The sequence below is a fragment of the Malus domestica genome, chromosome 01, assembly GCF_042453785.1.
Source record: "Malus domestica chromosome 01, GDT2T_hap1".
Lineage (NCBI taxonomy): Eukaryota > Viridiplantae > Streptophyta > Magnoliopsida > Rosales > Rosaceae > Malus > Malus domestica.
The window spans coordinates 26,545,277-26,560,111 of record NC_091661.1 but is presented as its reverse complement, the minus strand read 5'-3'; the positions used below and the strand labels follow the sequence as shown (position 1 = coordinate 26,560,111).

General features: G+C 38.6%; 1 protein-coding gene across 1 annotated transcript; it reads right to left on the bottom strand.

The window, feature by feature from the left end:
• Nucleotides 1-12,625: 12,625 nt before the first annotated feature.
• LOC103417791 (peroxidase P7-like) lies at nucleotides 12,626-14,450 on the bottom strand. The gene is made up of 4 exons (XM_008355948.4): nucleotides 14,178-14,450; nucleotides 13,758-13,949; nucleotides 13,471-13,636; nucleotides 12,626-13,151 (listed from the first exon to the last, which is right to left on the bottom strand). Exons 1-4 carry the CDS (start codon nucleotides 14,385-14,387, stop codon nucleotides 12,760-12,762), a joined length of 960 nt encoding a protein of 319 aa, XP_008354170.1. The 5' UTR covers nucleotides 14,388-14,450; the 3' UTR covers nucleotides 12,626-12,759.
• Nucleotides 14,451-14,835: the final 385 nt, after the last annotated feature.

Below are 14,835 nucleotides of genomic sequence, written 5' to 3'. Positions count from 1 at the left end.
CTGTGACCTGTACGGCACTACACTGCACATAAGTCGGAACTACGTATAGTAGTCTGTACGACTAAAATGGTGAAATAATACACTCTAGTGCTTCTCTCATCAATCATCTGCGCGCATAATCTAAGATCACTCACCAGTCGGAACCCCTCTAATGGTTTGTACGACTGGCATGTCGGAACCACCTCTAGTGGTCTGTACGACATCTACCTACTTGGAACCAAGGCGAGCGTGCGGTGTGGTGAATACTATAAGCACTAATACCAAAGGTGCAGTTTATGAGCTTTCAATGCCATTCACATAAATACATCGTCTGAATAATATAAAAACTCATCTGTGCATCCACCGCGTCAATTTACGTATATATGCATCAATTATCAACCCAAATATCTCAACAATTGCATGCATGGCAATTTAAATCATAATTTTCAAATAAACGCATTTTCTGGGAAAAACAATAGTATATAGGCAATATGAAAACAAAACTACCCACTCACTGATAAGTCGATGGGTCGTAACCCCCGTGACGTCCCTGGATGCGCTCGTCCTCGGGATAGGTGTCACCTATATGCGAAACAACTATAAAAACGATAATTTAAACACATAACCAACAATTCGAAATAATTTCTCATACGATGCTCAATTTGGGTATATGAATATACCACATCGACCTACTCGACGTCACGGACGTCGAGAAATTTTTAGATAAATTTTGGAGACCGCACGCGCCCCCACGCGCATCATCCCTAACCTCGGCTCGCCGGATTGGTTTTTCCGGCGGCTGGTTTCCGGCCAAACTTCAAATGCCTTGTTCTCCTTCGTTTCTCAACCATTTTCTTCGTATTTTATACCAAAATGAAGCCCCAAACATGTAGAATCACGATACACTACTTTTAAGCTCAAAAAACAACTAAATCTCACCGGAAAAATCCAAGCAAAACCGGCCAAAATCAAACCTCGTGATCCCGACGTCCAAATCCTTCAAACGAAGCACTCCGGGCTTTCTTGGGACCTCACTAAGCTCACTATAAGCTTAGAATTCCCTGAAACACAACATTTCACGTGTGCATGAACAGTGACAAAAAATGAGGGTTCGGGTTTCACGTGATATCGAAGGTTTCACCCTCTAAAATTAGTACCATTCAACTCAGGACGACGAAAGGATGAAGAATCTTACCTCAATAGCTTCGATCCGTGAAGTTTTAAATGGTTTTGGGTGTGGCCGTACGATATGGGTGTGAGAGAGAGAGTGTCGCGAGGGAGGAGAGAGAGAGAGTTACGGAAAAGAGAGAGGGTAAGGGGTTTAGATGGTCCACATTCAATCCTCACCATCCATCATCTAAATCCCTAACCAAAATTAACAAAAACCAAAATTATAATCCAACTCCTCTTAATTATTTTTCTCCAAAACTAATATAAGGTTAAAACAAATAATGTCACACACATACCTTAATACCCGCTAAGGGTAAATCCGTCGTTTTACGTCCCCGACATTAAAAGTTCGGGACGGGCTGTGACAGAGACCGCATCCAAAGTATCCCTAAAATATATCTCGTAATTTACTAAATCTAGAAAATAAAATGTATCTCATAATTTACTAAATCTGGTAATACTTGTTTTTTTATCTTCAGCTAGCGAAACTATGAGCCAGTTGAATGACATTTTGCGTGCTAATTTCTTTTACCCTTGAAGGAAACAGACAAATGAGGAAAATAATATTGGTGTTAAGGGTCGGTATAATTTTATTATCCATGCAGTGCATATCACTGGAACAGATAATAATCCTCAATTTTCCTACTTAATTTGAAACTGTTGGACTCTGCAAACTTGTTTTTTCCATAGGAGTTTAGTAGTATCGACCGCCATCTCAGTATATTTATATTTGCTTCATAATCTATACCTAATATGTTCCTGATCATTGTAAACAAGTTTCTGATCAAAATATAAGTTCAGAAATCAAATACTTGACCGATGTTTCCCTCTCTCTCACTCACAGTAGCACATGTTGGCTCTCAAATCTCGAGGGTGAAACTTAAAGCAAATACGAGCTAGCTGTAGCCATGCATTGAGGAATTATCCGAACAAATGTTTAATTATAGTGATAGAATAAAGTAATATAACAAATTAGAAACCCCACTTGTACAAATGGAAAATTAATTAGACTACACAGTTAACGTACAGCTTGTATTTTAATTTTTAACATGTTGGAGCACCTCCGACGCTGAATTGTAAACTGAAGTGCACACATGACTTTGGGAAGTTGAAGAATATGTATATATCATTATATATTTTTTAGATTCCCATGGCATTTATGTGGGTTGACAATGGGATTAAATTAAGCAAAATTGTTTAATGTGATGCGATACTAAATTCTTAAAACAATTCAAGAGGTCACACATGTCATAACACCACAACTCCACACAATTACAAATTTATTCTTCAGCCTCTAAGCCTCTAAGGACTGTTATTAGTTGTCTTAAACCCAAAACCCTAGTCACGATGCTTAAACCTTGCAAGTCGAAGGACTAAAGGCACCACGAGGAAAAAAACCGTACCACCCCGTGATGAATTTGTAATTATCGACAAAGAATCTCTGCTATGAGTCACATTCAACAAACGTCGAGCATCCTCCTCATAATCCTTGCTAAGCACACAAACCACAAAAACGTCCGACACCTCATATCGTGACCACGACTACAAGTTACAACCATGAAGGGTCTCATCGAGACCATAACCACAAAGACTTTCATTGACAAAGTGAGGAGCGACCACAACTGGAAACAAAGAGAGAAAGAGAGAGAAGAGATCAAGAAGGATTCCTAGAGCAAAGGCAAGAGGTTGGTGGCTATAGTTTATCTTTGTGAATCGATATATTTTTTTAATTGTTTAACCAAAGTTGAAACATACCCCTAAACCTTGCAAAAAAATAAAAAAATAAAAAATAAATAAATTTGCACATCAATGTTTATAAAATGGACGTGATGGCGCATACAAACCTTTCATTTGGACAATTGTAAAATCTTGTTAATGACAATTTTTTCTAGATGATATAAGATCATTTAGTTAAAATCATATGCATGTTTGTGCAATTTTAGCAGACCCGTATGTGCAAAGTCAACTAAACAAGAATGTCAAACTCTGAGGGCCCGTTTGTTTGACAGGATTAAGAAAGACTGGACTGGACTAGACTATAGTCCTTTGTTTGGTGTGTACCAGGATTAGCTTTAATGAGCTTAGCAGGGATTCGCTCGGATTAAAGACCTCCTTAGCCGTTCTTAACGAGGATCCCCAATTTTGGGCGGACTCGTAAGCCAGAGAAAACACGAGAGATTTTCTGCATCTTCCCTCATTGTCCTCATCTCTGCGTCTTTCCTCATCGTCGTCCTTGCCGTGCTCCCTTATCGTCGTCCTCCTCACCCTCATCGTTGCGTCTTCGCTCATCTGCATCTACTCGCCCTCATCTGCCTCGAGTTGTCTGATAAGCTTCGAATCTTCGATTTATTTCGTCGATTTGTGTGGATTAGTTTGTGATATTAACTTAGCTTTATTTGATTTTGTTGTTTTGGGTTTGAGAAATTTTCAATCATAGATCTCTGCACTTGAACAAATTAGGGTTTTGATATTTAGGTGAAATTGAGATTAGAATTTGGGGTTTTCATAAGATGAGATGGAACTTGGGAATTTAGGATGTCAAAGTTGTCAAACTTGGAAGTCCTACCCACATGCTGTTTTCGATTTTTAAAATTTGGGGTTTCAACAATGGGAGTACTCTGTGCGTGTGTGTGTGTGTGTGTGTGTGTGTGTGTGTGTTTGTGTGTGTGTGTGTGTGTAATTTCTCTGTGTATGTGTGTGTGTGTGCAGGTTCCATTAGTGCAAGAGAAACAACTATACCAGCTGGAACAATGGGATATCTTGCTCTGGGATACGTTTATTCAGGTGTTCCAACTGTTAAAACTGATGTTTACAACTTTGGTGTAGTGGTGTTAGAGATGGCAAGGGGTAGAAAGCTGGTGGAGGATGATTGAACAATGGTGGTTGATTGGGTTTGGAGCATGTGGAAAAAGGGGAAACTGATCGAAGTTGCTGATTTAAGGTTGATGGGGAAGTTTGATACGGTAGATATGGAGAGGATACGGATGACTGTACTTGCTTGTGTGCACCCAAACCTTGTGAAGAGGCCAATGGTGAAGGAAGCTGCAAGGATTCTTAAAGGCGAAACAATGCCTCTCTGCTGCCTTCAAGAAAACCGAAGGTGAGCCTTCTGCCTGTTTTTCGTGATGAGTTTGGTGAAATCTCGTTTTTCTGTGGTGTTCGGCCAAGTCTTGAACTCAATGATTTACAATATTTGACTCTGAAGAGCCACTTTGGCAAGGATTAGTTGCTCGTAATAGATCAAGTAACCTCACAATTAGTAGGATTTCAGTGCAATTTGTAGAAGAGAAACTAGGAGCTTGTTGTTGACAGGGGAACTTGAGGAACCCCTCACTTGTTCAGTTAATTTGCAGATTTTGTAGTCTGAAATTGTGTTTGATGTCTTATAGTAATGAAATGCTCAGTGTCCTTGTCTGTTTTATCATGATTGACATGGTCTTAAGCATTTTGTTATAAGCTGATGGACTTAATAATTCAAATGATGTTCGAAAGATTGAATTAAGTTTCGTGTTTCATCCAAATATTCCTTTCGAATTTTGTTATTTGTACAACAATAGATTATTGCAGATCAAGACAAAAGTGTCTTTCCATTAGTTACAAAAACAGACTGAAACACATCAATTTTTTTTTTCTATAAAAATTTGAATTCAACTCCCCGGTGTCTTCAGAAAATGAACCTTGCGGCCAACTCCACGACGCTCGGATAGTATTTGTCCTGCTTCAACTCTAGCCAGCTTTGCCAATTCTTCCCAAGTTTATGATACAAATGACTTTATAGGGGACTGAAATGAAATTAAGAAATGAAAAACCATTTCTTCCCAAGTTTATGATGCAACTGACTTTAATCGTACAATCTTATGTTATGGCTTATAACTTAGCTTTGCACTATAAAGTATTTTGGCTAATGTTAACTAGGATTTTGTAAATTATGGAGATCTACTTTGGAATGCTATACTATAGTTCACTGACATTTTGTAAAATATCCTGGATGAAAGTTTAGCGAATGATGTTTTAAGAGTCAATCAATTGCAAAGATTGACTTGTCACAAGTATCTTCTTATGTACTTGTATTTGTTGAAGTTGCATCTATTGGGCACTATTCTTTTTCTTCTTTTGGGTGATAGAGTTTAAACCAAGCTACATTTGCAAATTAAACTCAACTATTTATAAATAGTATGTCCCAACTATAGTATGTCCTAATTCTATTAACAGGTAATAGAAACAAAACAATTGTCCTCTTTTTTTAAGATTCATAATATACATGGCAAAAATATGCTCTAATTAACCCATATCATGAGATTTGTAGCATTACTCTATTACACAATGGCAAAAATTTGTAGTCCTAGTCTAAGCAAACACAAATCTGGTGAACAGTACTGTTTTTATTATCCTGCTTCTTAGTCCGATAATGCACCAAACGCTTCACTAAGTTAGTCCAGCTTAGTCTAGTCTAAGCCAGTCCAGCTTAGTCCTTGCAGCTAGTCCAGTCCGAGACGGTCCGGCGCAACAAACGCACCCTGAAACCCTTAATTAATTAGGATGATTATCTCTATTAATCTCTATTAATGAATGAAGCTCTCTTTGTCAACCAAAAGAGGGTGAAAAGACAACTTAGTCTTCTATCACAAAAAAAAATGATAGGTAATAATGTAATTTCACAGGTCCAAATTTTACTGTTTTTTATTGAAGTCTCACCCACAGATGATGTTAAAATATCTCTAATATTTAAAATAAAAAAATAAAATAAAAACCAAAAACAAAAACCTCATATTCCCCCACGTTCTCCCTCTCCCTCTCTCCTTCTCATTTTCTAAAAAAATATGTTCATACACACAAAGTATGTAGGCAAATGCTAGTAAGTTATAAACAAACTAATGATTGATGGAATACAGTGTTAGTATAAAACCTATTCTAGTGGGATGGATGGGTAGCATAACTAGAAATTAAATTGCTTCTGAATTGATTCAACATGCGTACTAGCTACTAGTATTCCAATACGAGAAAGGCCAAAAAAGAAAAACCCAACCCATTTGTGGATCCAACCAGATGGGCCTAGCCCTAACATTAAAGCCCACAAGTGGAGAGCCCATTTCGTTTGACTTTTTTTTCTTCTATATTTTTCGGAGAAGAAAGACACCATTTCGGGGCTCTTTTTGGATTGCGGATCTGACGGTGGAGAATAGCCTTGGAGCCTTGGACAGGAGCTGGAGTAAAATTGGTTGAAGGGTGACCAGTAGCACTAGTGGTTCCCATGGTCACAAGGATCAGAGGCAAGGTCAAAATGGTCATGAACAAAGAGGAAGCCGTTGATGCTCAATATATTGTTGAAAACGATGGACAAATATGTTGGGATTTATACAAACACACAGGTCCTCTCCAGGTGACTTGGTTCTGCAGCTGACCTGACACGTAGAAATCTTTGTTCATGGGTTTAATTATTCTGAGTTTAGTGAAAATAACATTACAGAAAGAAAGATTACAGAACGGGATTTTCTTTGTCAAAAACAGGATTTTAATTGTTACATATTTGATAAAGAAAATCCAAGGCACATAACCAATTTAGAAAATATGGATTAAGCAGTAAATTTGGCGGATCTTGTGACGAAATTGTATTGATTGTAAATAGTAATATTATAAGAGCGTGATTGTGTAAACTTAAAAGCAGTATCCAATAAGATTTTGGAGATCTTATCCTATGATGATTGTACTACTTGGAAGGAAAGCAAAACCGTATCTATGATTATCAATACAGTGTATATATAAATATTTAGGGAATTTAGTAGACATTAACAAATATCAAAACTACACATTCCAAATTTCAAACGAAATTCTCAAATTCTTCCAGAGTAATGCTTCACTTAACATATTTTTCATACTACATTTGTATCGTCTCTCTAATAGAGATAGGATCCACCAACAAATCTGAATCTCATCTCTATTAGAAAGATTATAATGTGGTATGAAAAATGTGGTAAGAGTAGGCCATTAGTTGCACCTTCTATACAAAAACCAAATACATACTAACTGTTGAGTAAACCAAAGTCTGTCATCAGTCCTTTGATTTAAGGAGTCCATTTAATTGATTACTGTACAGTCATCTCAGATTGCTTTTCATCTAGTTAGGAGTCTAAGGGCTAGTTTGGTATTGCTGTGCTTTGAAAAAAAAACTGCTTCTGCTGTGCTGTTAGAATAAGTAGATGTGAAATAAAGCAGCATAGTGTTTGGTAAATTTTTTTGTAAAAGTGCTTTTGAAAAAAAAAAAGCAGTATTATAGTGTTTGATAAACTTTTATGTAAAACAGATGTGAAAAAGCTGGTTTTTCAAAGCTGGGTTTTGTAGCTTTGTGTTTTTGGCTTTTTTTTTTTTCACCCAAAACTGTGAAAAAAAGCTGAAGCTGAATGTTTACCAAACATAAAAAAACTCCTAGTTTTTTTTTATACCCACTTTTTTTTTTTTTTCAGAATCACTTCAGTACCAAACCTGGGCTAACTCACGTAATAACTTGTATATGCCTTAATTTCAGGATCTTGATTGATCCATGTATTTGTATAAGTCTCTCTTTGTACCAATTACTTTCAACTCAATTAATGAAAACAAGTTACATAGCAGGTTTTCACATGGTATCAGAGCACAGCCTCTTTGATAACCTGATAACCTAAAATCCTTGGCGTTCAAACACACCAAGAAGTTATAGCATTCCGCTCCTTGTTGACATGGCAACCGACTCTTCCAACAAACACACCAAATACGAAGATCCCAGCGATCCTTTTTATCTTCATTACTCCAATTAGCCTGGAGCGATTCTCGTCACACAGCCGTTGAATGACGAAAATTACTCCACTTAGAGCCGAGCCATGGCCATGGCCCTCAATGCCAAGAACAAGGAAGGATTCATCAATGGAACCATTAAAATGCCTAAGTCGGCATCCACAATTGAATCCCAATAGTGGACTCGTTGCAACAACCTTGTGAAATCCTGGCTGCTCAACTTTGTCTCAAAAGATATCGGAGCAAGTATCATCTACAACAATGTTGCAACTGATATTTGGAATGAGCTGAAGGAACATTTCTCTCACATAAACAGTGTACATCTCTTCCATATTGAACAAGAGATACATGGAAGTGTTCAAGGAAATTTGACCATTGGTGCATATTATACCAAATTGAAAAGCTTTTGGGATGAACGTGATGCCCTATGCGCTCTCCCAATCTGTGCATGTGGAGCTGCGAAATAATTGATGCAGCTTCAGCAAAGTCAGAAAACCATGAAGTTTCTCATGGGTCTCAATGAATCCTACGTTGCAGTTCATGGGCAACTTTTACTTATGGATCCCCTCCCTGCTATCAGCAAAGCTTTCTCACTCATTATTCAAGATGAGAAGTAAAGAGCAATTTCAAAACATGCTCCTAGAAGGTCTTCAGTCACCGATGCCGCAGCTTTCGCCGTGCGAGACAACATGCGAAACTCTGGTAGGAAATTTTCTCCTAGAAATCTCCATATAAAATGTGATCGTTGTGATGCAACCGAACACACTTCAGATACCTGTTGTGCACACCTCAAGTACGACTACTGTAATTGGAGAGGTTACACCATTGATCAATGTTGCAAACTGAAAAAGACAAAGGATAACAGCGATAAGGGAGATTATCAAGATCGCAGGGGTTCCAACTCCAAGGCTAATCATGTTAACATCAAGCCAAAGCCTCCAACAACATCTCATTCGTCCTACAACTTCACTTCCGAGCAATATCACAACCTGCTTGCACTCCTTGATAAGAGCCAATCTAACTCCATAGCTAATCATGTCGGTACCACCTTTACTATGAATGATTTCTCAGGTAGAGTTTTTTGTGCTTCTACTCTCAATAAGGGAAGGAACTGGATTTTCGATACCGGCGCCACATACCACATGGTCTGCTTACCAAGTTTAATGACCACAAGCATTCCGATATATAATCGACAAGTGCACCTACCCAATCATGCACTTGCTGATGTCACATATATTGGCACAGTTCATCTCTCGAATGATCTCGTCCTTCACAACGTGCTTTGTGTTCCATCATTTAAACTGAATTTAAATTCTGTCAGCAAAGCCACTAATACCTCATCTTGCTTTGTCATCTTCACTGATAAAATGTGTCTGCTTTAGGACCAACAATCGGGGAAGATGATTGGGACGGGAACTGAACGAGAATGACTCGACTACCTTGATAATGTGACGATAACCAGGTGCAATTCAGCGTCAGTTGTTGCTCATTCTTCTTCTCAGCTTTGGCATCAATGCCTTAGCCATCTTTCCAACAAAACCTTATGCGCTATCTCTCCTTGCATTAAAATTTTGAATTTTTACAGCATTGATGATTGTTTGATCTGTCCATTAGCCAAACAAACACGTGCTCATTTTCCTTTGAGTTCTATTAATACAAAAGCTCATTTTGAGTTAATTCATGTTGACATTTGGGGAGGTTACCATGTTCCCACTCTCACAGGGGCACAATATTTCTGAACTATTGTGGATGATTTCTCACAGTGCATATGGGTTTATTTAATGAATCACAAATCAAATGCACGATCTTGTCTCATCACATTCATCAACCTTGTTGAAACATAATTTTCCACACGAGTTAAGGTTCTTCGTAGTGATAACGGTCTAGAATTTTTTATGACACAATTTTTTTTTTTTCAGATAAGGAAATTCTACATCAAACAAGTTGTGTCTTTACTCCCTAACAAAACGGGGTAGCAGAGCGCAAACACCGCCACTTACTCAATGTTGCTAGAGCCTTACTTTTTCAATCTCATCTTCCCAAGAAATTTTGGGGTGATGCAATCCTCACTGCCACTTATCTCATAAATAGGACTCCTACACTTCTTCTTTATGGCAAATCACCATATGAAATACTTCATCACAAACAGCCAGCTTATGTACATTTGCGAATGTTTGGTTGTTTATGTTTCTCTTCCACACACCACTATTGTCCTACCAAATTTGATGCAAGAGCCACACGTTGTCTTTTTCTTGGCTATCTATACGGCACAAAGGGATATCGAGTTTACAACTTTTAAATGGGTAAAATCTTTATTTCACGTGATGTTATTTTCCATGAAAATGTGTTTCCTTTTTCATCTTTCGTTGCAGTTTCACCTGTTGTGTTTCCTCATACTCAAGATACTGATTGTGATGACACCATCATTCATCCATACATTCCACTAGAGCAGGATTCAGTGGACCCTTCATCTTCTTCGCCGGTGAGTCCTATTTCAGTTCCCTCTCCTTTTATTTCCACATCACCACCCTGCCTTAAACAACCCACTCATGCACCTGGTTATTTTCAACAATATCACATTGACATCAACCTTCATTCTCGGTCTGTCATTTCATCTCACTTGGCGTTGACCAAAGTGACAGATACTTCTTACCCTTTGTCTGATGTACTCACATATGATAGTTTATCTGCTCAACATTGTGCTTTCACCACTTCCATTTCAGCTGCCATAGAACCCAGCTCATTCTCACAGGCTATACACGACCCCCAATGACGTTTAGCTATAGAACAAGAACTAATAGCCCTTGCTGTGAATAGGACATGGTATCTTCAACCGTTGGCCCCTGGAAAGAAACCGGTTAGATGTAAATGGGTCTACAAAATCAAATTTTGATTTGATGGATCCATTGAGCGATATAAAGCACGCTTGGTTACCAAAGGTTATAGCCAAATTGAAGGCTTAGACTATCGCATGACTTTTGCTCTGGTTGCAAAACTGACTACAGTCTGCTTTCTCCTTACTGTTGCCTCAGTCCAACAATGGCACCTCCACCAACTTGATGTTATCAACGCCTTTCTCTATGGTGATATTGAAGAAGATGTCTACATGTCCTTGACTTCTGGTTTCGGACGAAAGGGGGAGACACGAGTTTGTAAACTTCATAAATCTTTGTATGGGCTTAAGCAAGCCTCTCGTAAATGGTTTATCAAACTTTCTTGTGCTCTTAGAAATGCCGGTTATCAACAATCTAAGACAAACTATTCATTGTTCGTCCGAAACCATGATGGTAAATTCACTGCCCTTCTTGTCTATGTTGATGATATTATCTTGGCAAGGAATAACATACAAGAAATTAAGGATACCAAGTCTTTTCTTATGAAGCAATTTTGCCACTACCTCTTCAAACTAGCTTCACCCCTCAACTTATCAGTTGAGCGATTCTTCCCTACGAAAGAGAGCATAATGTAACTTAGGGAGGCAAATTTCATTGAAAGGAATCAGCAAAGAAAAGAAAAACGGGTTAAAGACCTTGGCCACTTAAAATATTTTTTGGGCATCGAAATTGCTCGCTCTAGCAAGGGGATCACTCTCTCACAGCGAAAATATGCCCTTGAAATACTTGAGGATGCCGGTTACCTTGGCGTAAAACCAGCCACCTCTCATATGGAGTAAAACTTATCACTCAGAAAGGACGAAGGACAATGCATTATTGATCCTTCTTCTTATCGACGGCTTGTTGGGAGACTCATCTAGCTGACGACCACGCACCCTGATTTGGTCTATGCTGTCTACATTCTTAGTCAATTTATGGAGAAGCCTCGAACTCTACAGTTGGAGGCAGCCCACCGAGTCTTACGATACGTTAAGCATACACTAGGGCAAGGTATTTTTCTTTCCGCAAGAAGTCCAATTCAACTGAATGCTTTTTGTGATGCGGATTGGGCCAGATGTCGTGACACACACGTCGTTCTACCACCAGATACTGTGTATTTCTTGGAGAATCCTTGATCTCTTGGAAAAGCAAGAAACAAAACACCGTGTCATGCTCTAGTGCAGAGGCGAAGTATCGTTCAATGGCAGCAACTTGTTGTGAAGTCACTTGGCTGAAATACGTTTTACAAGACTTGGGTATCAAACATAAACATCCAGTCAAGTTATATTGCGATAATCAAGCCGCACTTCATATCGCTTCAAATCCGGTTTTTCACGAAAGAACCAAACACATAGAAATTGACTACCACCTTATACGAGAAAGGGTTCAAAGTGGAATGATCAAGACATCTCACATTTCAACCATGAAGCAACCAGCCGATTTCTATGTGAGATGTCCAAGGTAAAAGTGAGATGTCCTGATGATGGGCACAAGGAAGGCCAAGGTAAAAGTGGCCATGAAGCAACCAGCCGACATCTTCACAAATTTCTATGTGAGATGTCCAAGGTAAAAGTGAGATGTCAAACTGAGCTTACATAAGTTTACGACTTTGCATTGCAAGTTAGGAATAATAAACATCCATTCTAACTTGAGGAGGAATGTTGAGTAAACCAAAGTCTGTCATCAGTCCCTTGATTTAAGGAGTTCATTTCCTTGATTACTGTACAGTCATCTCAGATTGCATTTAATCTACTTAGGAGTCTAACTCACGTAATAGCTTGTATAGGCCTTAATTTCAGGATCTTGATTTATCCATGTATTTGTATAAGTCTCTCTTTGTACCAATTACTTTCAACTCAATTAATGAAAACAAGTTACATAGTAGGTTTTCACACAAACAACAAAATCTCCCCAAAGCAATTTTATTCTAAAGCCATATATGCTATAGTCAAATATAGGGGCTGATAGCTTAGTTGGTCTTCCTACAATTCTTCCTAATCTCCCCACTGGATCCAGTGAGAGGTTTGATGTCTCCCATCTTGATCATAGCACTCGCAAAGTCAGAACTGAAGGCGTTGTAGCTGTTGCTGTAGGCTCTCACTATCGAATCGGTGGAACCACCATTGAAGAGCTGCTGGTCAGAGTGGAGGAGACCTTTATTCTGGATTAGGTTTTTGAAGTAGTTGTTGTCGAAAGAAGTAGGGGTTTGAAGGTCAAGTGGAGCCAAATTGTTATCTCCTGAGCCAGAGGTTCTTGGACAGTTGGATCGCCTTGTTTGAGCCAAGGAACTATCCAGATTGGTCTCGTTGTATATGCGGGGTCTGAATGATGTGCACCTTGCTTGCCCAATTGTATGGGATCCTGCTCAATTTTCACAAACCCCAAATTGGTTGAGAAATGAATATATACTTGACGACTAGTGATAGCGATTTTCACACGCCTTTTTAACTTTTTAAATTCTTCCTATAAGTACATAAAGAATTATAAAATACTCAATTTTGAGTGCATATGGCTAAAATAGGAGTGTCAAAGTTGTTACCATTAATTATCAAGTGATTGTTGTGGACACCAAAATTAACTCTACTGACAATTTTTTGGTGTCCAGAAAAACAAAAGTTTTGTATGTCTACATGCAGAAATTAGAATCACCGGAGAGAATGTTCATCGGAAAATAGTATACCGGATAAAGCAACCAAGTCTCTGGTGGAAAGACCAACAGCACTGAATGTAGAGATGAGCTGGTTTAGGTTTCGGGTTGGAGGGGGGATGTTGTTGTTAGCAGCGGCTTGGCTTGCAGTCCTTGCGTCTCTTCTTCCCAACTTAACGTTCCAACTTGGCCCTCCAAGCTGCATTATCCGTTTGTGTCAAACAAGGACGTAGTTAGTTAAATCGGTTAACCTGCTGAAACGTGAAATTTAGGATTGATTGAATGTAATAAGTCGGTAATTATCATAAAAACTGACTTACAGTGACAACGGAGTCTCTGGCAGCAATGGCTAATATATCAGCACATGACACCACGCCGGGGCACACGTTTTCCACTGCGGACTTTATGTTGTCAACCACGTCAAATCCCCGTGCAGAATTCCGATTAGGAGCTGCATTTTTCTCTCCGGTAAAGCTCGATGTGTCGTCAAGGAGCAGCGACCCGTCACATCCCTGCAGTTAGGGAAGGTCATTTTAGAGTACACATTTAATAACCAATGTATCTGAATATTGTACGTTCAAAACATGATATATAATGCTTGTACTTTAAACCTAGACAATTTTGTTGACCTTTTGGCTCATGAGTCATATTGTCACGTTTAAAATATATATGTAACTATAACTTTGAAAGCTACCAAATAACTATTTTTATAAAATAAACATTGATTTGAATGTACATACATTAACAAAACAGTCATGGAAGTGGAGCCGAAGAAGAGAGGCACCCATTCGGGCCTCTTTTTGTATAGCGGATTGCACGGTGGATTTCACGGTTGAGAAGAGCCTAGGGCAAGAACTAGAGTAGAAATTTGTTGAAAGTTGAGCACTGGTGGTGCTCATGAGCACAAGGAAGGCCAAGGTAAAAGTGGCCATGAAAGAAGAGGAAGCCATTGACGCTCAATGCAGTGTATTTTAAGTGAAGTGGAGAATGTAAAGCTAGCTTGTGTTGAAAACAAGGACACTATGATGGTATTTATATAGAGGCCCTCTCAAGGTGACTTGGGTAGGCAGGTTACCTAACACGTAGAAATTTTTGTGCATGGCTTTTGATTATTCGAAGCCGAAAAAGTAGTAGACAGAACTTTAAAAGCACCGTTGCAGGAAAGTGATTTTGACAAAGTAAAGCCCATTAGCAAGAAACGCGGTTTTTCTTTTTGGGGCGGCAGCGATCTGCGAAGTGGTGAGTTTTAGACACTTCAATTTAGATTAATGCGAGTTTGTATGATTATTGATTACTTACATGCATGCCTCTAAAGTTAAGGATGTGTTTGGTAATAATTTCAGCTTTTAATTTAATTTTAATTTTAATTTTCATCTTTCATAATAAAAAAACTGAAAA